Here is a 21,521-nt window from a genome sequence, read left to right as displayed (position 1 = left end):
GTGTGTGTAACTAGACACACTGCACTACCATACACTGCCTGCTCCAGGTGTGTGTAACCACACTGCACTACCATACACTGCCTGCTCCAGGTGTGTGTTACTAGACACACTGCACTACCATCACTGCCTGCCCCAGGTGTGTGTAACTAGACACACTGCACTACCATACACTGCCTGCCCCAGGTGTGTGTAACTAGACACACTGCACTACCATACACTGCCTGCCCCAGGTGTGTGTAACCACACTGCACTACCATACACTGCCTGCTCCAGGTGTGTGTAACTAGACACACTGCACTACCATACACTGCCTGCTCCAGGTGTGTGTAACTAGACACACTGCACTACCATACACTGCCTGCCCCAGGTGTGTGTAACTAGACACACTGCACTACCATCACTGCCTGCTCCAGGTGTGTGTAACTAGACACACTGCACTACCATACACTGCCTGCCCCAGGTGTGTGTAACTAGACACACTGCACTACCATACACTGCCTGCCCAGGTGTGTGTAACACACACTGCACTACCATACACTGCCTGCCTCAGGTGTGTGTAACCACACTGCACTACCATACACTGCCTGCCCCAGGTGTGTGTAACCACACTGCACTACCATACACTGCCTGCCCCAGGTGTGTGTAACCACACTGCACTACCATACACTGCCTGCTCCAGGTGTGTGTAACTAGACACACTGCACTACCATACACTGCCTGCCCCAGGTGTGTGTAACTAGACACACTGCACTACCATACACTGCCTGCTCCAGGTGTGTGTAACTAGACACACTGCACTACCATCACTGCCTGCCCCAGGTGTGTGTAACCACACTGCACTACCATACACTGCCTGCCCCAGGTGTGTGTAACTAGACACACTGCACTACCATACACTGCCTGCCTCAGGTGTGCAGACGGGATGATTCTGCACTGGACGTTTCCACAGGAAGCTGGATGTTTCAACACCTGGCCTTTCACAACAAACTGATTTTGAACGATACATTGTTAGCTGAATCTATACAAGTTTTCACAAAACTGTGATAGGCCTGTCCCACACACCCAACACACCCTGTTTTAACTGACCCCCCAACACATTCCCCACCCCTTCCACCTCCATCCCCTCATCTGCCTGCCACTCACCGAGATAATGACGTCAGTGTCGACGCTATCAGCAGTTTGACGTAATTTAAACTTGACGATATCTGCCAGGTCTTCGGGCAGGGGAGAGCACTGAGTGTTCGTCACCAGTCGGCTCTCTATCACCGCTGTCTGAAACGATAGAGGTCAGGGGAAATAACCCGTCAAAACACATCGTCATGGTTGTCAGTTTTGCTGGGTTCAATTTCGTGACTGCAGTTATGAAATATGAACACAAATATCGCCTTCTGATTCTTAGGTTATATTCAACAAACAAATAAACAACAAGAACAACAAAACAACAACAACAACACACACACATGTAAAATCTGGAAAGCCATTAATGTGTTAAATAATAAACATGTCATGAAACTGGAGCTCTATTCAAAAGAAAACACTGTCGCAGACGCAGCAGTGGAGAGCACCGCCAACCTACCTGTCATGAAAGAACTCGACATCCCGCCCTCTGAAGAGGAACTCGGCAAGGCCATCGTCTCCATCGCCTGTGGCAAAGCACCAGGAAAGGATGGCATCCCACCTGAAGTAATCAATGCTGGAAAAAGGACCGTGCTACTCCACCACCTGCACCAGTGCTACTGCAGTGCTGGGAAGAAGGGACTGTGCCTCAGGAGAGCATGACGCCAACATCATCACTCTGTACAAGAACAAGGGTGATCACAGCATGGAGTCTCCCTCCTCAGTATCATTGGGAAAGCCTTTGCCCATGTAGTCGTGAGCAGACTGCAGTTACTTGCTGAACGTGTATACTCTGAAGCACAGTGCGGATTCAGAGCTGGAAGATCAACAATCGACGTAGTCTTCTCCTTGCAACAACTGCAGGAGAAATGCCGGGAGCAGAGAGGGCCACTATATGTCGCATTCATCGACCTGACCAAGGCCTTCGACATGGTCAGCAGAAAAGGCCTGTTCACACTGATACTGAAGAATGGATGTCCCCCCAAGCTCCTGAGGATGATCACACCTTTTCATGAAAACGTGCAGGGCACCGTTCAGCACGATGGATCTTCCTCTGACCCATTCCTAATCAAGAGCGGGGTGAAGCAAGGCTGTGTGCTGGCTCCAACACTCTTCAGTATCTTCTTCTCGCTGCTGCTGTCCTATGCCTTCAGTCAGAGGATGGTGTGTATCTCCACACCAGAAGCGATGTCAGTCTCTTCAACCTGGCCCGCCTTCGTGCTAAAGCCAAAGTGTGTCAGGTTCTCATACGCCAGATGCTTTTCGCAAATGACACAGTTCTGACAACTCACTCTGAGGAAGCACTCCAGCATCTCATCAACGACTTTGCCCAAGCATGCAGAGAGATTGGCATGACTATCATCCTAAAAAAGACAAACATCATGGGCCAGGACGTGAGCAGCACCCCAAGCATCACCACTGGTGACTTCACACTCGAGGTTGTCAAAGACTTCACTTACCTCGGCTGCACCATCTCCAGTAGCCTCTCCCTGGGTGCCTAACTCAACAAGCAGATTGGCAAAGCAGCTACAGCCATGGCCTGCGTGGCAAAGAGGGTCTAGGACAATCCCATGCTGACCATCAACACCAAGATGCAGGTGTACCAAGCCTGTGTGCTCAGCACTCTGCTCTATGGCAGCGAGACATGGAATCTCTACTCTCGCCAAGAACGCAGACTCAACTCCTTTCACCTGTGCAACCTCAGGAGAATTCTGGGCATCACGTGGCAAGACTGTGTACCAAGCAAGAAAGTCCTCGACCAGGCAGGCATCTCCAGCATGTTTGCACTCCTGACCCGGCACCATCTGCTGTAGCTCAGCCATGTCAGGCGAACGAATGATGGGCGAATCCCCAAGGACATCCTTTATGGTGAGCTCGCCACTGGTTCCAGACCTGCAGGAAGACCTGTCCTATGCTACAGGGACGTCTGCAAATGAGACATGAGGGCAGGTGACATCGACCCAGCAGGTTTGGAGGTGGTGGCTGAAGACCGTAATAGCTGGAGAAGGACGGTAAAGGCATGTGTCCAGAGGAGAAGAGAGAACAGCGCTGGGAACAGGGGAGAGAGCGCAGATGGCAGAGGGAAGAATCCGTGCCCTCTGAGCCAGGCGTGACTTTCATCTGCAGCAACTGCAACAGAGCCTGCAGATCCAGAATCAGACAGTACAGCCACAGCAGGCGCTGCAACTCAACAAGTTGACTGAATCAGGCGCACAGTTCCATTGTCTCCCGAGACGGACGCCAACAACGTCAAGAAACTAACACATTATAACGGCACAGCACTTAAATCATCAATTTGCAACCATTATGATAAACTTATATGAAACGACAGAACCAGTGAAAATGGCGTTTATAATTTTAAAACAGTATTTTAATTCAAAGGAAATTAACGTTCCATTTTGTTTCCAACCGATGACGGTCTTTGACATTAGTAAGAGTTTATCACTGCTAAAACAATCTGGCACGCATGACTTGGACGGGTTGGATTGAAGAATATGGTGGGGTGTGGGGGAGGTGGGGTGTGGGGTGTAGGGGAGGTGGGGTGTGGGGGAGGTGGGGTGTGGAGGAGGTGGGGTGTGGGGGAGGTGGGGTGTGGAGGAGGTGGGGTGTGGGGTGTGGGGGAGGTGGGGTGTGGGGTGTGGGGGAGGTGGGGTGTGGAGGAGGTGGGGTGTGAGGTGTGGGGGAGGTGGGGTGTGGGGTGTGGAGGAAGTGGGGTGTGGGGGAGGTGGGGTGTGGAGTAGGTGGGGTGTGGGGTGTGGGGGAGGTGGGGTGTGGAGGAGGTGGGGTGTGGGGTGTGGAGGAGGTGGGGTGTGGGGTGTGGAGGAGGTGGGGTGTGGGGGAGGTGGGGTGTGGAGGAGGTGGGGTGTGGGGTGTGGAGGAGGTGGGGTGTGGGGGAGGGGGTGGGGGAGGTGGGGTGTAGGGGAGGTGGGGTGTGGAGGAGGTGGGGTGTGCGGGAGGTGGGGTGTGGGGGAGGTGGGGTGTGGAGGAGGTGGGGTGTGGGGGAGGGGGTGGGGGGAGGTGGGGTGTAGGGGAGGTGGGATGTGTGGTGTGGGGGGGGGAGGTGGGGTGTGGGATGTGGGGCAGGTGGGTGTGGAGGAAGTGGGGTGTGGGGTGTGGGGGGGGAGGTGGGGTGTGGGGAGGTGGGGTGTGGGGTGTGGGGGAGGTGGGGTGTGGGGTGTAGGGGAGGTGGGATGTGTGGTGTGGGGGGGGGGAGCTGGGGGGGGGGAGGTGGGGTGTGGGGTGTAGGGGAGGTGGGGTGGGGGAGGTGGGGTGTGGGGTGTAGGGGAGGTGGGGTGTGGGGTGTAGGGGAGGTGGGGTGTGGGGGAGGTGGGGTGTGGGGTGTAGGGGAGGTAGGGTGTGGGGGAGGTGGGGTGTAGGGGAGGTGGGGTGTGGGGGAGGTGGGTGTGGAGGAGGTGGGGTGTGGGGTGTGGGGGAGGTGGGGTGGATGGAGGGGTGTGGGGGAGGTGTGGTGGATGGTGGGGTGAGGGGCAGGAGATGCCTGACCAGGCACACACCCAGGCCACCAGTCAGGACGTCACGTGTGTCACGTGCTGTCCACACCATGACCAGTGGAGAAAGGTGACAGACTGATGAAGACGTTTATCTGCCAGTACAGCGTCTGGCAGGGTCTGGGTTCAAATCCTCTTCTCGCGTGTTCTCCCAAGTTTAACGGGAAAATAAAACTAAGCGTCTAGTCACTGGGATGAGACGACAAACTGAGGTCCTGTGAGCAGCACGCAAATGTCGCACAGAGAAAAATAACTGAAGGCAACACAAGTGCTGTCCCATTGGAATAAATCTACTCTGATAAGTACACAAATACATATACATGTTGTCAAGGCCTGATTGAACGTGCTGGGTTACACTGCTGGTGTTGGATCTGCCAGGCTGATGTGGTGTAACGGATCTGTCCCACTTCCGTGAGGCCTTTTGCAGGAAGTGAAAGTGAACGTGAAAGTGAAAGTGAATGTGAAAGTGAAAGTGAATGTGAAAGTGAAAGTGAAAGTGCACGTGCATGGTGTGCAGTGACTCACGGCCAGAGTGGGACGTGTGAGCAGCTCCATGATGACCAGCTCCACGTTATTGTACAGCTGTTGGGAGGCCACGTAGGTACTCTGTCACACACACACACACACACACACACACACACACAGAAACACACACACACACAGATCACCAGACCATATCACAAAAATTTGTCTAGAGGTCCCTTTGAAATTATAACGACACCATGGTGTAACTCATCGTCATAATATCTCATTCGAAACTATAAAGATACAATTTCAATGTGTTTTAGTAACTATTGAAAACCATATATGAAACTGAAAAAGGAAAAATGCATTGCTTTTGTTGACCGAAATTCAAAAAACTTTTTTAGTATCATTATATTAAGATAATTGCTGCTGTGTCCCCCAAACCAACAACAACAATATAACAACAAAACTAACAACAACAACAAAATAAAAACAAACCATATTCCTATTCAAACAAAATAATACATGGTTTCTGCACACCATGATATATCTGTATTTGGTGTATGTGGATGTTATGGTGAACAATCAGTTAACAATAATAGGTTCATTGTTTAGTGTGTAGCCATGTCCCGAGTGGTTCTAATAGGGTACGGCACAAAAGACTTAACTAAATATGATTGATTGAATAAAAGGATAGACAAGATCCCACGCACAGGCCAGGAACATATAGAGGCCAGTCACAAATGGGTTTTTCTATTGTTTTATTTACAATATTCTAAAAGAAGAAGACTAAGAAGAAGAAATAATGAGAAGAAGACAGTGCCTGGAATGACACAAACAAATGTCATTAGCACAACATGTCGGCACAAGTGAACAGTAAAGCACATGTATACATGGAAAGACTATCACTCGGGTTTGGGATACGCAACAACATAATGCATAAGTGTGAAGACCAAACGCTGACATCAAATGACATTTCTGATACATTTAAATAGTGCAGTTAAAGTGATCGAAGCGATGCTGACTTGGTGAAAGTACACTGACAGTATAGATTAGGTAAAGCTTATACTGTGTCAAAGTGACTCAAATGAATCAGTGGATTAGATATAATACTGGCAAACTGATAGACCAGATATTAAGTGAAGAACCATCATGGCTTAATAAACTTTATGCACTCACTAGAACATTCTGGAACAAACTATCTGTGTACAGAGGCGTCAGTGACTGTAACGTTATGAAGACTGAAATGGAACACTGCTCCGAGCATATGACGACATGGCAATTTCTAGATCAATCATAGCCGAGCTGTGAGTAACATGTCAAAGCAATAACTGAACAAAGAATTAACTGAACAAAGCAATAACTGAACATACTCATATGAACACAAGTACAGTGTCGAATAATACAATTTACAAATTAACACATTCTACACACTAGTACTTACAGCAATACGTAGCGAGGTGTCAGCCGTTGTGGGGGCACACACGACACAACACACTGCTCGACGCAGCAAGAGAGAGAGAGAGAGAGAGCCGGCTCTGGTCAGATGACTGACCAGGTATGAAATGACCACTCATCCCTCACTGTGCCAATTTATGCAAGTTTAGCGGACCACAAAGGCCGTCACGTGTGCTTGCAAGCAGATCGTCACTAATCACGGAAAATCCGATGACAACTGTGTTTGTTTAAAGGTGTTCAGTGACAGATTTCTAAATGATTCCTGAACCGATTTACGTCGGATAAGTTGCAAAAAAAAGAGCTCAACATCTACTTTATAATGAGTATAAAATGAAGTGTTGGTTATTTAAGATGAATTTATAATCTTAATTTAAGTCACCTGAACAGGGTCAGTTTTAACGAGCTCGTCGCTGACAAACTGCGTTAAATCAGTGTAACCGGAGATTAGAAAAGAGAGATAAACCACTCGCGGCAGGCCCCTTCTTACTGTCTGTAACAGTGCTGAAGCCGATTTGGGGCACACACGCAGTGCGGAAGGGTGGGGGTAAATCACCCTCTCCTTCCCCACCTGAAGGAAACTGGTCGGTTCTGACGGTTCAGCTGCAGTAAAGCGAAAGTTAAGTTATGCCTGGAATTTCCCACGTGTAGTAAGATTCGCTGTATACAATGAAAACCAATTCATTTTTGCTTGGTTTTTTAGCACGTTTGCATCTGCTTGAATGTAGATAATATAAAAAGAAAATAAAGCAGCTCCCCCCACCACCAACTTCCCCCCCCCCCTCCCCCAGTGCAATGTTGCACATGAGAGAGACGGGAGACAGTTATAAATTATTGAACTGCGTTTTCATAACGCTACTTTTTCTTCACACTTTCTGGTTTACATCACCATTTCTTTAAAAAAAAAAAATTAAAAAAAAAAAAAAAAATTATATATATATATATATCATGGCCTGGCTTCGCTGACGAAGATCTAGGAAGGGCGTTGTCCACGTCTGATGCAGGCACGCTCATGGCTGACAAGGCCAATGCGGGAAAAGCAGAGTCGGCCGCAGCGGTTGCAAGGGAAAGTCTGGTCTGGGTTCGCGGCTGCAGCATCGTGGTTCTTCCTCCTTCTGCGTTTGTCCTCAAGGCTGGCCCTGCGGTTGTTTTCGAAGGAGGAGACAGCTTGGTGGATGGTGCGTCGCCAGGTCTCTCGATCAGTGGCTACTGTGGACCACTGGCGATGGTCAATGTGACAGGCACCGAGAGCTTTCTTCAAGGAGTCTTTGTATCTCTTCTTGGGTGCTCCTCTGTCACGGTGGCCAGTGGACAGTTCGCCATACAGCGCGATCTTGAGCAGGCGGTGGTCCTCCATCCTGGACACGTGCCCTGCCCAACGTAGCTGGGTCTTTAGCAGCACTGCCTCGATGCTGATAGTCTTTGCCTGCTCCAGGACCTCGACATTTCTGATGTAGTCACTCCAGTGGATGCTGAGGATGGTGCGAAGGCAGCGCTGGTGGAAGCGATCAAGCAGTCGTATGTGGTGCCGGTAGGTGACCCAGGTTTCGGAGCCATACAACAGGGTGGGCAGTACAACAGCTCTGTACACGCTGATCTTTGTGTCTTTCTTCAGGTGTTTGTTGTTCCACACTCTCTTGTACAGCCTGCCGAATGCGCTGTTTGCCTTTGCAAGTCTGTTGTCGATCTCCTTGTCGATCTTGGCGTCAGACGAGATGGTGCAGCCTAGGTAGCTGAACTGGTGGACCGACTTCAGCTCTGTCTCACCGATGTTGATGTGAGCAGCGTGGAATTCTTCCTGTGGGGCAGGCTGGTGGAAAACTTCCGTCTTTTTCAGACTGACTTCTAGGCCGAAGAGCTGCGCAGCCTCTGCGAAGCAGGACGTTATACGCTGCAGGGCCGCTTCTGTATGGGCGACGAGGGCAGCATCGTCGGCAAACAGAAGCTCTCTGATGAGTTGCTCCAGTGTCTTGGTGTGGGCCTGTAGCCGCCTCAGGTTGAATAGGCTGCCATCAGTGCGGTATCTGATGAAGATACCGTTGTCGTCGCCAAGATCTTCAGTGGCCTGTTGGAGCATCATGCTGAAGAAGATCGTGAAGAGGGTCGGCGCGAGGACACAACCTTGTTTCACTCCATTTCCAATTGGGAAGGGCTCCGAAAGGTCGTTGCTGTGTCTGACCTGTCCACGCTGTTCCTCATGTAGTTGGATGACCATGCTGAGGAATTTTGGGGGGCATCCTAGACGTTTCATGATCTCCCACAGACCTTTTCTGCTCACGGTGTCGAAAGCTTTCGTGAGATCGACGAATGTCGCATACAGTCCTTTGTTCTGTTCCCGACATTTTTCTTGTAGCTGTCTGAGAACGAAGACCATGTCAGTGGTGCCTCTGTTGGCTCTAAAGCCACACTGACTCTCTGGGAGATGTTCTTCGGCGATAGTAGGCACCAGCCGATTTAGGAGGACTCTGGCGAGGATCTTGCCTGCGATGGAGAGCAGAGTTATCCCCCTGTAGTTGGAGCAGTCCGACTTTTCTCCCTTGTTTTTATACAGGGTGATGATGACTGCGTCACGGAGGTCCTGTGGTAGTTTGCCTTGCTCCCAGCAGCAGACAAAGAGGTTGTGGATTTTGGAGTGTAGTGCTAGGCCTCCATTCTTCCACGCCTCCGGCGGAATTCCGTCAACCCCTGCTGCCTTGCCACATTTCAGCTGTTCAATGGCCTTGACAGTCTCTTCTAGGGTTGGTAGCTCGTCCAGTTGTAATTTCACTGGCTGTTGTGGGATGCGGAGAATTGCCGAGTCTTGAACCGTGCGGTTGGCGCTGAAGAGGGCCTGGAAATGTTCCGACCACCTGTTCAGGATCGACGTCTTGTCTGTGAAGAGCGCCTGGCCGTCTGCGCTGCGCAAAGGACTCTGGACCTGGTATGAGGGACCGTACACCGCCTTCAAGGCTTCGTATAAGCCCCGGTAGTCACCAGTGTCTGCACAAAGCTGAGCCCTCTCTGCCAGGTTGGTCCACCACCCATTTTGAATCTCACGAAGCTTGCGCTGGAGGTTGCTGCATATGAGCCGGAAGGTTGCTTTCTTCACCGGACAAGACGGTTGTGCAAGGTGAGCCTGGTGGGCTGATCTCTTCTTCGCCAGCAATTCTTGGATCTCCTGGTTGTTTTCGTCAAACCAGTCCTTGTTCTTTTTCGACGAGAACCCTAGGACTTCTTCAGAGGACTGCAGGATGGCTGATTTCAGCTGTGCCCATAGTGCTTCTGGAGAGGGGTCTGTGGGGCAACTGGGGTCTTCAAGTTTGTCCTGAAGCTTCGCCTGGAATTCAGCTTTCACTTCAGCTGACTGAAAGTTGCCGACCTGGAATTTCTTCCTAGGAGCTCCTCCTTTCTTTGGTTTGGGCTTGAAGTGGAGCCTGAGCTTGCTGCGGACGAGGCGGTGGTCAGTATGACACTCCGCGCTGGGCATCACTCGGGTGTGTAGGACGTCTCGTACGTCTCTCTGGCGCATCAGGATGTAATCAATGAGGTGCCAATGTTTGGACCGAGGATGCATCCACGTTGTCTTCAGGCTGTCCTTCTGCTGGAAAATGGTGTTGGTGATGGTAAACTGCTGCTCTGCACAGAACTCGAGAAGAAGGCGCCCATTGTCGTTGCAATTACCAACGCCATGCTTGCCAAGGACTCCTTTCCAGGCTTCTGAATCTTGGCCAACTCTGGCATTGACGTCGCCAAGGATGATGACCTTGTCGTCAGCAGGGGTGTTCTGAACGAGGTTGCGCAGATCAGTGTAAAACTTGACCTTTTCTGTGGGGTCCGCTTGGAGGGTTGGAGCGTACACGCTGAACAGAGTGGCATGCTGTTTGTTCCGTAGTGGGAGGCGCATGGACATAATTCGGTCTGAGTGTCCTGTTGGCAGGTTTTCAAGCTTGGAGGCAATGGTGCTCCTGACCATAAAGCCTACACCATAAAGGCGTCTCTCGGTCTCTGGCTTGCCTGACCAGTAGAGGGTGTACCCAGCGCCGTGTTCCTGGAGGCTGCCTTTCCCTGCAAAGCGGACTTCGCTGACGGCAGCAATGTCAATGTTCAGTCTCTGAAGTTCGTGTGCGACTAGAGCGGAACGCCTTTCTGGGTGGTTGCTGTCTGCAGAGTCACGCATGGTTCGGATGTTCCAGCATGCTACCTTTAGTCCTTTTGCACCTAATTGTGAGGCAGGTGCCGGCCTTTTCTTCTCTATTGTTGTTCGACCGCGTTTGGAGATGCCCGTTGACCGCGGCTAGCCAACTGGGGGGTATGGAGATGAGCATTTGTTTGGACCACCTTTTCTAGGCCCCTCTCCGTGTGGAGCAAGCAGTGCTGTCCCTAGAAAAGGCTGCTTGGTCGTTCAGGGTGCTGCCGAGTGATGCTGTCACCTCCGGGTCAACAATCAGGCGACCAATATCCTGAACCGCCTGCATGCAGGATTGGAACTGCGGCTTCCAGTGACATCTTCCACCTGCCGTTTTCGCCCCTTTCCCATCGCTACAGGGCTTGGAATAGTTGGTGGCGCGGACGTGGACGTGTCCTTCAAGCCTGCGGAATGGAATTTTTAGGTGGAGTGCAGTGTGCGCAGTACTGGCCCCACCCTTTACACCCGTGGTTCATCTGCCATAGCCTAGCAAGCTGGGACGGTGACAGTGAGGTCCTCAGGTCGTAGGTTTTATATCAGACTGTCCTTGTCCTAGCCTCTGGCTCAAAAACCTTCCTCGGAGGCACGGGGGCGCGGCTACTGAAAGTCGGGACATGGCCATGGACCCAGGGTCAATGCATGTCGAGACTGTCCTGCATTCCTTAGCACTTCATGGGTTTTACTTCAGACTTTTCCTTGTCTTAGATGGACTGCCTTCCCGGGCTGTCGAGCTCCATCTGCCCGCATGTGACAGGTAGCACAGGGTTACATGGTACCTGTATATATATCAAAACATAAAACACATATTCAGCTCTGTCTCTCTTCTAACATCTGTCTATACATACATACATGCATACATGGATACATACATACATAATTTCATATAGATCTATCAGTATGTAAATCTAAATCTATCTATATGTACATAATCATATATATAATTCATATATATACGAACGCTTCATGTTGCCCGAGCAGACCGTTGTATTGTGCTCTCTCTCTCTCTCTAAGTCTCTGTCTCTGTCTCTCTCTCTCGGGAGTTTTACATGGCTGTTAAAAGCATCTACGATTCTGTAATTGTATGTGTTCGTGACAAAGGTATTTATTCAGACTTTTTTCAGTGTCCAAGAGGGGTTAAACAAGGTTGTATGCTAAGCTCACAGCTGTTTTCCTTTTTGATCGGTGAATTGGCAGTGGAGTTATCAAAGAAGGGGAGACATGGAATACAAATGATACCTGGCGCAACAGATTTGCTCTTAATGCTATTTGCTGATGATGTTGTTCTCTTGTCTGACACACCCATTGGGTTACAAAATCAATTAAATGCCCTTAAGCAAGAAACAGACAGACTACAACAAACAGTGAATCTCGATAAGACCAATATTATAGTTTTCCGCAATGGGGGTCATCTTTCGTGAAAAATGGTGCTGTGGTGATAGGGAAATAAAAGTAACCAATACATATAAATATTTAGGAATGTTATTCACAACAAAATTGAGTTTGACATCTGCGTGGGATGAAGCAAACAGAAAAGGGAAAAAAGGTGTAATCCAAATTATAAAATCACTCAGGAGACTGCGTTCGACTGACGCTTTCCTTTGGTTTGGGCGGGGCAAAGGCAGCTCATGAATAATGAATACGTGTCTCGGAGCAGGCTGCCTGGCTTCAGCAATTTCTGCAAGTGGTTTATCTCTCTTTTCTAATCTCCGGTGTAACGTAGGCAAACATAAATGGAACAGACTTAAAGATGGAATTGCGACGATTCTGCCAGTATATAATACTTGTAGTTTACTGATCTGACAAAAGAGTTATTAATTAATTACGGTGGAACAGAAACACAAGTTTCTTCTCAGCCAATGACGTACCGCGATGCAACATTGGGCGAGCTGTGAGCAGGTGTCTGGCGAGGACAAAATGATGTAAGCAGAGTGACGTCACACATTCTGTGCGCGGGTTAGGAGGGAAAACTGTCGTCTGCTAATACAGCTTGTGCGTGAATAGTGTTGGAGCAAGCATGGCACGCTTGGTCACAAGTGTATATTTCAATGCAAAGGCTTTATTTGACGGTTTAAACAGTATTTTATTTGGAACATGTCACAACACAACATAGATAAAGAGGACAGGAGGAAGTTCCTATATTAAGTCCAGTCCTGACACAAAGGTTTCTTTTCTTCATTGTTTTAACCACTGTACTTGTTCGTTTTCCTGTGTCTGGGGCTGGGGGTCGTACTGGTAAGATTATGTTCTTGTTGTATGTATGCATGAGAGAGAGAGAGAGAGGTGGGATTTCCATGAGTGTATGCTTGCGTGAGAGAGAGAGAGAGAGAGGCAGACAGACAGGGAGACAGACAGACACAGAGGGTAACACACTGACAGTGAGAAAGAGACAGACAGACAGAGAAAGAGACAGACAGACAGAGAATGGAAAGACAGACAGATTGTTTTCAATGTCCAGGTCCAAAGATACATCCTTTCCCCTTGCCCCTTCAACTCATAGTGCCCCCGCCATCCCCATCCTGACAAACACCTCCTCCCCTTCACACCCTTTCCCTCCTCCCTTCCTCTACCCTCCCCCCGCCCCCCGCAACAAACAACCTCCTCCCCCTCACACCCTTTCCCTCCTCCCTTCCTCTACCCTCCCCCCCCGCCCCCCCGCAATAAACACAACCTCCTCCCCCTCACACCCTTTCCCTCCTCCCTTCCTCTAACACCCCCCTCCCCCCCCCCCCCCGCAATAAACACAACCTCCTCCCCCTCACACCCTTTCCCTCCTCCTCCCTTCCTCTACTCCCCCCCCCGCCCCCCGCAATAAACACAACCTCCTCCCCCTCACACCCTTTCCCTCCTCCCTTCCTCTCTACCTCCCCCCCCCCCCCCGCAATAAACACGACCTCCTCCCCCTCACACCCTTTCCCTCCTCCTCCCTTCCTCTTATACTCCTACATTCCTCACACTCACCACGCTCCTCACCACACTCACCATGCCCCTCACCACACTCACCCAACAACTCACCATGATCCCTTACCATGCCCTCAGCACACTCACCATGATCCCTCACCATGCCCCTCACCACACTCACCCAGCAACTCACCACACTCACCATGAGCCCCTCATCATGCCCTCACCACACTCACCATGAACCTTCATCATTCCCTCACCACACTCCCTCACCACACTCGCCATGAGCCCCTCACCATGCCCTCACCACACTCAGCATGAACCTTCATCATTCCCTCACCACACTCACCATGAGTCCCTCACCATACCCTCACCACACTCACCATGAGTCCCTCACCATGCCCTCACCACACTCACCATGAACCCCTCACCATGCCCTCACCACACTCACCATGAGTCCTTCACCATACCCTCACCACACTCACCATGAGTCCCTCACCATGCCCTCACCACACTCACCATGAACCCCTCACCATGCCCTCACCACACTCACCATGAGTCCCTCACACAGCAGCCTCACGATGTCAGCCTCCTCCAAGCAGCAGTCGGGGTCGTCCTCGATAGCCTCCTTGGCGTCCACCCACTGCTGGCTCTCCAGGCCCGTGTAGTGCAGGGCGATGGTGGAGGGCCGACACCGCTCACTGATGTTCTCCGTCAGCCGGCTGTCCGTCCTGGGCACGGCGGGCACCATGTTGGAGGTCTTGGCGGGGCTGCTGCTAACGCTCAGTCTGTGGGGGTTGGGGGGGGGGGAGTGAAGGGTGGGGGAAGGGGTGGGAATGAAAGAAGACAGACTGAATCAACAAAGGACGCAGTGGGGGTGGCCAAGGCAATGACGCTCCACGCTAAACTAAAAAGACAAGGCCCAGTCCACTCCTACCCCAAGACCAGGTAACCATTCACACCTTGGTTTAGTGAGGACAAACGGAGTGACGTGCCTTTCCCAAGGACACAGCATCATGCTGAAACAAGGCCTCTGGACCCTGCCCTCGTCCTCTGTCTACGAACTGCAGCAACAGAAAAACCGGACTTGATGGGCGTACTTGATCTGGACTTGTCAGGATGTTGGCTGTTGGCCAAAGTCGTTCAGAGCCCAGTGTCCCTGTGAACTACAGCAATAGAAACAAACCTGACTTGATGCACGCTGAAGGAACTGACTTTCCCATGACTTTAGGACGCAGACAGTTCGTAACCAAACAAACTACTGCATGCTTCCGCTCTTTCTCCCATGTTTGACTGGAAAATCATACCGGACGTCTGGTCATTCGGATGAGACGATAAATCGAGGACCTTGGCGAGCTAAAAAAAAAAAAAGAACCCATGGCAACAAAACGGTTGTCCTGTGGCAAAACTTTGTAGAAATCCTGTCTGGTCGGTTCACAAATATACATGCACGCACTCAAGGCCAGACTGGCGTTCTGTGTTATGCTGCTGGTCAGGCATCTGTCTAGCCGATGTGGTGTAGTGTATATTCATATCATATCATATCAAGGCGTGCAGGCCTGACGAGGCCTTTTGCCCGCTTGATGTGGGGAAGAAAAAGAGAGTCCCCACATATGTCTGATGCATTTTTCAACATTGAGTGCGCAATGCTTGAAAAATCAATAAATATGTAAATGAGTTTTGTATTAAAAATTTTTCAAATGAATATCAAGATAATTTTTAAATGTATTCACTGTTCCTGCGGAAACAACATCTTGTGACAAAGTGTTCCAAACATTTGTTACTCTGTTAGTAAAGAAATGTGCAAATCTGGAAGTTTTAACTGAAACGTTTAATAGTTTGTAGGAATGGCCTCTTGTGGTACTGTTCTCATTCAATGTAAACAAAGAGCTTATGGTTCTGCTTTCATATAATCCATGTGTCATTTTATACATCTCTATTAAATCACCACGCAGTCTTCTATATTCTAAACTAGGTAACTTAAGTGCTTGCAACCTACTTTCATAGTCCATATCAGCAAAGCCAATGATTCTTTTAGTGAATCTACGTTGAACATTTTCAAAACTGTCTGTATGTTTCACTAAACCCGTATTCCAAACAACATTCCCATATTCTAAGACTGGCCTGACTAATGACTTAAATAATGGCACCATTATGTCTTTACTTTTACACTGTATGTTTCCAACTAGCATTCCGGTCAATCTATTGGCTTTTTTAATGGTTTCATTAACATGAACATCAAAAGAGAGACCAGAGTCAACAATGACTCCAAGATCTCTCTCCGATGAAGTCTCCTGCAAGTCCGTACCATTCATATAATACTTATAATGTGGATTATTTCTGCCTACGTGTAAAACTTTACATTTATTGTTATTAAATTTAATTTGCCATCTATCAGTCCAGTGTACTAAATTATCAATACTAACTTGTAATTTCAATCTACCAACATCAGAATGTACTTCCTCATAGATCTTTGTATCGTCTGCAAAGATTTTCACAAAACAGTCTAGTATGTCAGGCATGTCATTTATATAATATACAAAGAGTGTGGGCCCCAAGACACTGCCTTGGGGAACACCACTACTCACCTTAACAGGACACGATGACTCAGTCCCTACTGATACGTACTGTGTTCTCTCATCTAAGAAGTCTTTTATCAGTTCCAACAATTTACCACAAATACCGTACCCTTGCAATTTAGCAATTAACCTATTATGTGGAACTTTATCGAACGCCTTCTGTAAGTCCAGATAAATTACATCCATTGGTTTATTGTTTTCAAGTGACTGCATCCAGTCATGTACAGTATTCAACAACTGAGTCACACAGGATCTACCACTGGTAAAGCCAAACTGATAATCAGACAGTAAGTCGTTATCAATCAAATGTTTATTCAAAGTATCACGTATGAAATCTTCAAAAACTTTGCATACAACCGACGTCAAACTTACTGGTCGATAGTTTCCAGGGTCTTGTTTGTTACCTTTCTTAAATATTGGTTTTACTTGTGCTACTTTCCATGCCTGTGGGATCTTACCATGTGATACAGTCTTAACAAACAGAATCTTTAAGGGAATAGCTAAACTATTATGTAATTCTTTTAGCAAATAAGGGTGCATTCCATCAGGACCAGTGGATTTATTTACCTTTAACTGTGAAAGTTTGTCACTAATAATCTTTTCTGAAACTTCAACATAATCTGTTGAAGCCTTGCATTCTGACTCAAAAGAAGGAACATTGGTGACATCTTCAACTGTGAAAACACTAGAGAAAAACAAATTTAGGACCTCAGCCTTTTCTTTGTCATTGTTAGTTAAAGTTCCACCAGGTGTTCTTAAGTTCGGAATAATCTTCTTTGGTTTAGTTTGTGATGCAATATAATTAAACAGTCTCTTTGGGTCACTTTTAATGTTCTTTGCAATAGACATATCTTTTTCCTTGGTAGCTTTTCGTAATGCCCTCTTAACCTGATTTCGAGCACGTGCATAAGCATTATAATTTTCAGTCGTCCTATACTTCTTATACCATCTGAAGGTCCTTCTTTTCAATCGTATCTTTTCCAAAACAGAAAGTGGGACAGTCTTTTTGTAACTTTTGTTTCCAGTCTAAAACTCTTTAAATGGCACATACTTATCTTGTAATTCCTTCAATTTATCAGTAATGCAAGACCAACACTCATCCACAGATTTGAGTTCCAAAGTCTCTTTCCAATTAATGTCATCCAATGCATGCCTCATTGTCTCATAATCACCTCTATCATAAAAATAACGTCTGCCTTTCGACTTATCAGGTAGTGGAATACCAGTATCAACTTCAAAAGTAATGCTAGAGTGGTGACTTTTACCTACAGGAGGATAATATAAAACATTATAAACTAAGTCATCTCTGTTTGCTAAAACTAAATCCAAAATATTCGCTGTTTGATTACCACGAAAATGTGTTGGTTCCGTAACAAACTGTACCACAAAATTATCTTGCAATACTTCCAGAAATTTTGAAGCAGGGTGGTCTATGTGTTTGGTACACACTTCTTGTTCCCAATCAATATCTGGATAATTAAAATCACCCATCAACACTTTCTTACCTGTGCCTTGAAAAAACAGTGATACACATTTAATTAATTTCTTATTTTCTTCTAATAAACTACTGGGAGATCTATATGCAACTCCAACTTTTAATTCCTCATTATCAAGTGCAATGGAGCAGAAGACAGAGGGACTGAAGACTTCTTCCAGCTGTGTATTACGTACCACATTCAGATTCGACTTTGCAAACAAGCCTACCCCCCTTCCAGCCTCATTAGTATATAAAACATATCCATCAATTACAGGTTCCCATCCACAGTCAGGTCTCAGGGTCTTTGGCTTCAGTTCAGTAATTGCAATAATGTCAGGATTTAAATCCCAAGCCAAGGCATTCAGTTCTTGTTTTTTGTTTCCAATACTATCAGCGTTTAATAGTAAAAACTTCAGACCTTCAGGACTGTAACTATCACCCCTTACATTACCATTACTCTTGTTGTTTGTAACTTTCAAATCTTTTTTATTTGCACTATTTACATTATTTACAGCATTTCTTTTGGTATTCTTGAGTCAATGCTCTGAGCTTGGTACCCCAGTGTTACCAGCTCTGTCCTTTTCATCCTGTCCGGGTTTGGGTCTGGGAATGATTTTACCATTTCTGATGATGACATCCAGTCCTTCCTCATCCCTCTGTCTTTTCATCTCCATGTACAGTTTCTTGTCACCTTCTCTTTGTTTTTTGGTCTTATCTGGTACACTAACCATTTTGCGGAAAGACTGTTTCTCGTTATTTCTGAGGTGTCTTGATTTGTTAAGGACCATCTCTTTGGAACTAACATCAGGGAAAATTATTTTGATTGGTCTGGGCTTCCTGGCAGAATTTTTCTCAGGCTTTCTTCCCAGACGCATGACCTTAAATTCTGCTAGTTTTGGTGCCACATCTGGACAAATCTCTTGGCACACTTCCTTCATAAGTGCCCCATCCGTTTCCCTTTCTTTTTCCCCTGAGAAATCATTTTCATCAACATTGAAAATGACCAAATTGTTCTTTCGCATGTCCCTTTCTTTCTCCTCTTCAAAGTATTCTTGAATCTGAGCCTTAATTTGTTCATTTATGCTTCCTCCTGTACTCTGCAACATGCTCAGAATCATCTGATTCTGTGTCTGCAGAGTTTCAACAATTTTTATCAGCGTTGTGACCTTGGCTTCGGTTTGAGCCAGTTTGTCACTGGGATCTGATCCCTGTGTCATTTCTTCCATACATTTGGGACAGTACCATTTTATGGCACTGTTTTTAGTCCTCTGGAGGTGTTCTAAATCTGCATGTTCGACTTTGGCACAATTAGTGTGACACCAGGCTTTGCAGCGGTCACAACTTACCACTTTTTGCAGCCTTTCAAGGAACTGCAAATAGAACAGGGAGTTTTATCTGCATCATCAGTAAGGAGCAGAATTGGAGACGTGGCTCCGGTCTTTTTACCCTTTTCTCCACTGGTAGAGTTTCCCCCTCCCCCGGCCCCCCCACTCGCATTGCTTACAGATCCAGTTCTGGTATTCACCATTGCAATATTTTCGTATTGCACCAAAAGTGTGAAACGGGAAAAGGAGGGAAAACCTTACCTTGTAGTAGTGCATCAAGTAAATCGTGCAGCAAGTAAAAACGTGCAGTGACAGTTGTGAGAGCTCGATCGAGTTAGTACGAACTTTCAAAATAGAAAATGATTTTTGAATCTGGTGAGTTGGGATTGACGAATCAATTCCGAGCTTCCTTCAGGAACAGTGAGATTATCGCCAAGAAATAAGGCGACGTTTTTGAAGCTGATGTTCCAGCCTCCTATTTTAAGACTCGTTTGTAATGGTTTTTGATCAAAGCTTCTAATTTGGTGGATTTTCTTGGTCAAAAACAGCAGAGGCCAAAATCAAGCAGCCATCTTGGAGCATGCGCATTGATTTGTCCGAAGACAGTGCCGCCTCCTTGAGAAAGTGAAAGTGAAGGTAAAGGTGAAAGTGAAAGTGAATGCGAGAGTGAAGGTGAGAGTGAAAGTGAAGGTGAATGTGAGAGTGAAAGTAAGAGTGAAAGTGAAGGCAAGGGTGAAATTGAGAGTGAGAGTGAAGGTGAAGGTGAATGTGAGAGTGAAGGTGAAGGTGAATGTGAGAGTGAGAGTGAACGTGAAGATGAAGTAGTGAGAGTGAAAGTGAGAGTGAAGGTGAAGGTAAAGGTGAGAGTGAGAATGAAAGTGAAGGTGGACGTGAAGGTGAAGTAGTGAAAGTGAGAGTGAAGGTGAAGATAAAGGTTAAAGTGAGTGTGAGTGAAGGAGAAGGCGAAAGTGAAAGTGAGAGTGAAAGTGAAAGTAAAAGTGCTGAGGGAACTGACTTGTGTCTGAGTGCTGAGGGAACTGACTTGGGAACTGACTTGTGTCTGAGTGCTGAGGGAACTGACTTGTGACTGAGTGCTGAGAACTGACTTGTGTCTGAGTGCTGAGGGAACTGACTTGGGAACTGACTTGTGTCTGAGTGCTGAGGGAACTGACTTGTGACTGAGTGCTGAGGGAACTGACTTGTGACTGAGTGCTGAGGGAACTGACTTGTGACTGAGTGCGAGTGCTGAGGGAACTGACTTGTGTCTGAGTGCTGAGGGAACTGACTTGTGACTGAGTACTGAGGGAACTGACTTGTGTCTGAGTGCTGAGGGAACTGACTTGTGTCTGAGTGCTGAGGGAACTGACTTGTGTCTGAGTGCTGAGGGAACTGACTTGTGTCTGAGGGCCTCGTTCTCCGCCCTGACGGCAGCATAGCTGGCCTCCAACTTCCGGTAGTCGTGGCGGGCCTTCTCCACGGATCGCTGCGCAGCGTCCAGTGCCGCCTTGGACCTCCGGTACTCGTCCTGCAGGCTGCCGCTCACCGCCTGCTGCTCGCGCAGGGCCTTCTGCAGCTGGTTGACCTGCGTCCTCAGGCTCTCGTTGTCTGTCCGCGTCTTCTGCAGGTCATTGATGATCACGTCACCTGGACCCTGGAGGAGGGTGTGGGGGATGGAAATGGAATGAAGAAAACAAACACTCATAAACACACATACTCAGACACGCTTGCACATAAATAGCATATACTCGAAAGAATAGTATTACGTCAACTCCTCAGTCATTTGTCATCCATTGACCTTCTTGAGGTGTTTCAATCAACATATAGACAGAATCACAGTACTGAAACAGCCCTCTTACACATGTCAAACACATTATTGTCCTGTGCAGACAAGAAAGAAGTCTCAGTTCTGTGTCTGCTCGATCTCTCGACAGCTTTTGACGCAACAGATCATGATATTCTTCTCGACCGTCTTCATCACACTTTTGGAATCTGTGGTACAGCCCTCACTTGGTTCAAATCTTATCTTTCCAATCGCACTTTAAGAGTGTTCATCTCGAGTTCTCATTCTGAATCCAGACCTCTTCCTGTTCGATATAGCGTTCCAAGGATCTGTTCTTGGTCCGGTGCTATTTAGTCTGTACACTCGGCCCCTGTCCGACATCATCAGTGAACATCAATGTGATTTTCACAAGTTTGCAGATGACACTCAACTCACTAAAGCTTCTTCCTTAAGTTCTTTTGCTATCCTTCGCAGAAAACATGGAGATGTACATAGCTGAAGCGAAGGAATGGATGCTGACCAACAAGTTCAGACTCACTGATGCCAAGACAGAAGCCATGCTTGTAGGTTCTAAGACTGTGCTTAGTCATGTCTCGGACCATTCCTTGACTGACTGCAATGCTGTTGTCAACTTTCAGACTTTCGTCAGAAACCTGGGTGCATACTTTGATTCAGCTCTGTCCATGCATAACCATGTCAGTAATTTATTCCAACTGAGAAAAATCCGTACCATTCGACCATATCTGACTGTT

General features: G+C 47.7%; 1 protein-coding gene across 2 annotated transcripts in view; it reads right to left on the bottom strand.

The window, feature by feature from the left end:
* Positions 1–21,521, bottom strand: part of LOC143299030 (uncharacterized) — a 32,115-nt gene that overhangs the window by 3,700 nt on the left and 6,894 nt on the right. For both annotated transcript variants that reach the window (XM_076612112.1, XM_076612114.1), the window contains 4 exons: positions 20,384–20,640; positions 14,162–14,396; positions 5,151–5,231; positions 1,144–1,272 (listed from right to left, as the gene is read on the bottom strand). In XM_076612112.1, coding sequence (XP_076468227.1) covers positions 1,144–1,272; positions 5,151–5,231; positions 14,162–14,396; positions 20,384–20,640 — 702 coding nt within the window. The remainder of the gene's footprint in view (positions 1–1,143; positions 1,273–5,150; positions 5,232–14,161; positions 14,397–20,383; positions 20,641–21,521) is intronic.

This window comes from Babylonia areolata, chromosome 24, assembly GCF_041734735.1.
Source record: "Babylonia areolata isolate BAREFJ2019XMU chromosome 24, ASM4173473v1, whole genome shotgun sequence".
NCBI lineage: Eukaryota > Metazoa > Mollusca > Gastropoda > Neogastropoda > Buccinidae > Babylonia > Babylonia areolata.
This window is presented reverse-complemented; position numbering and strand designations above follow the sequence as displayed.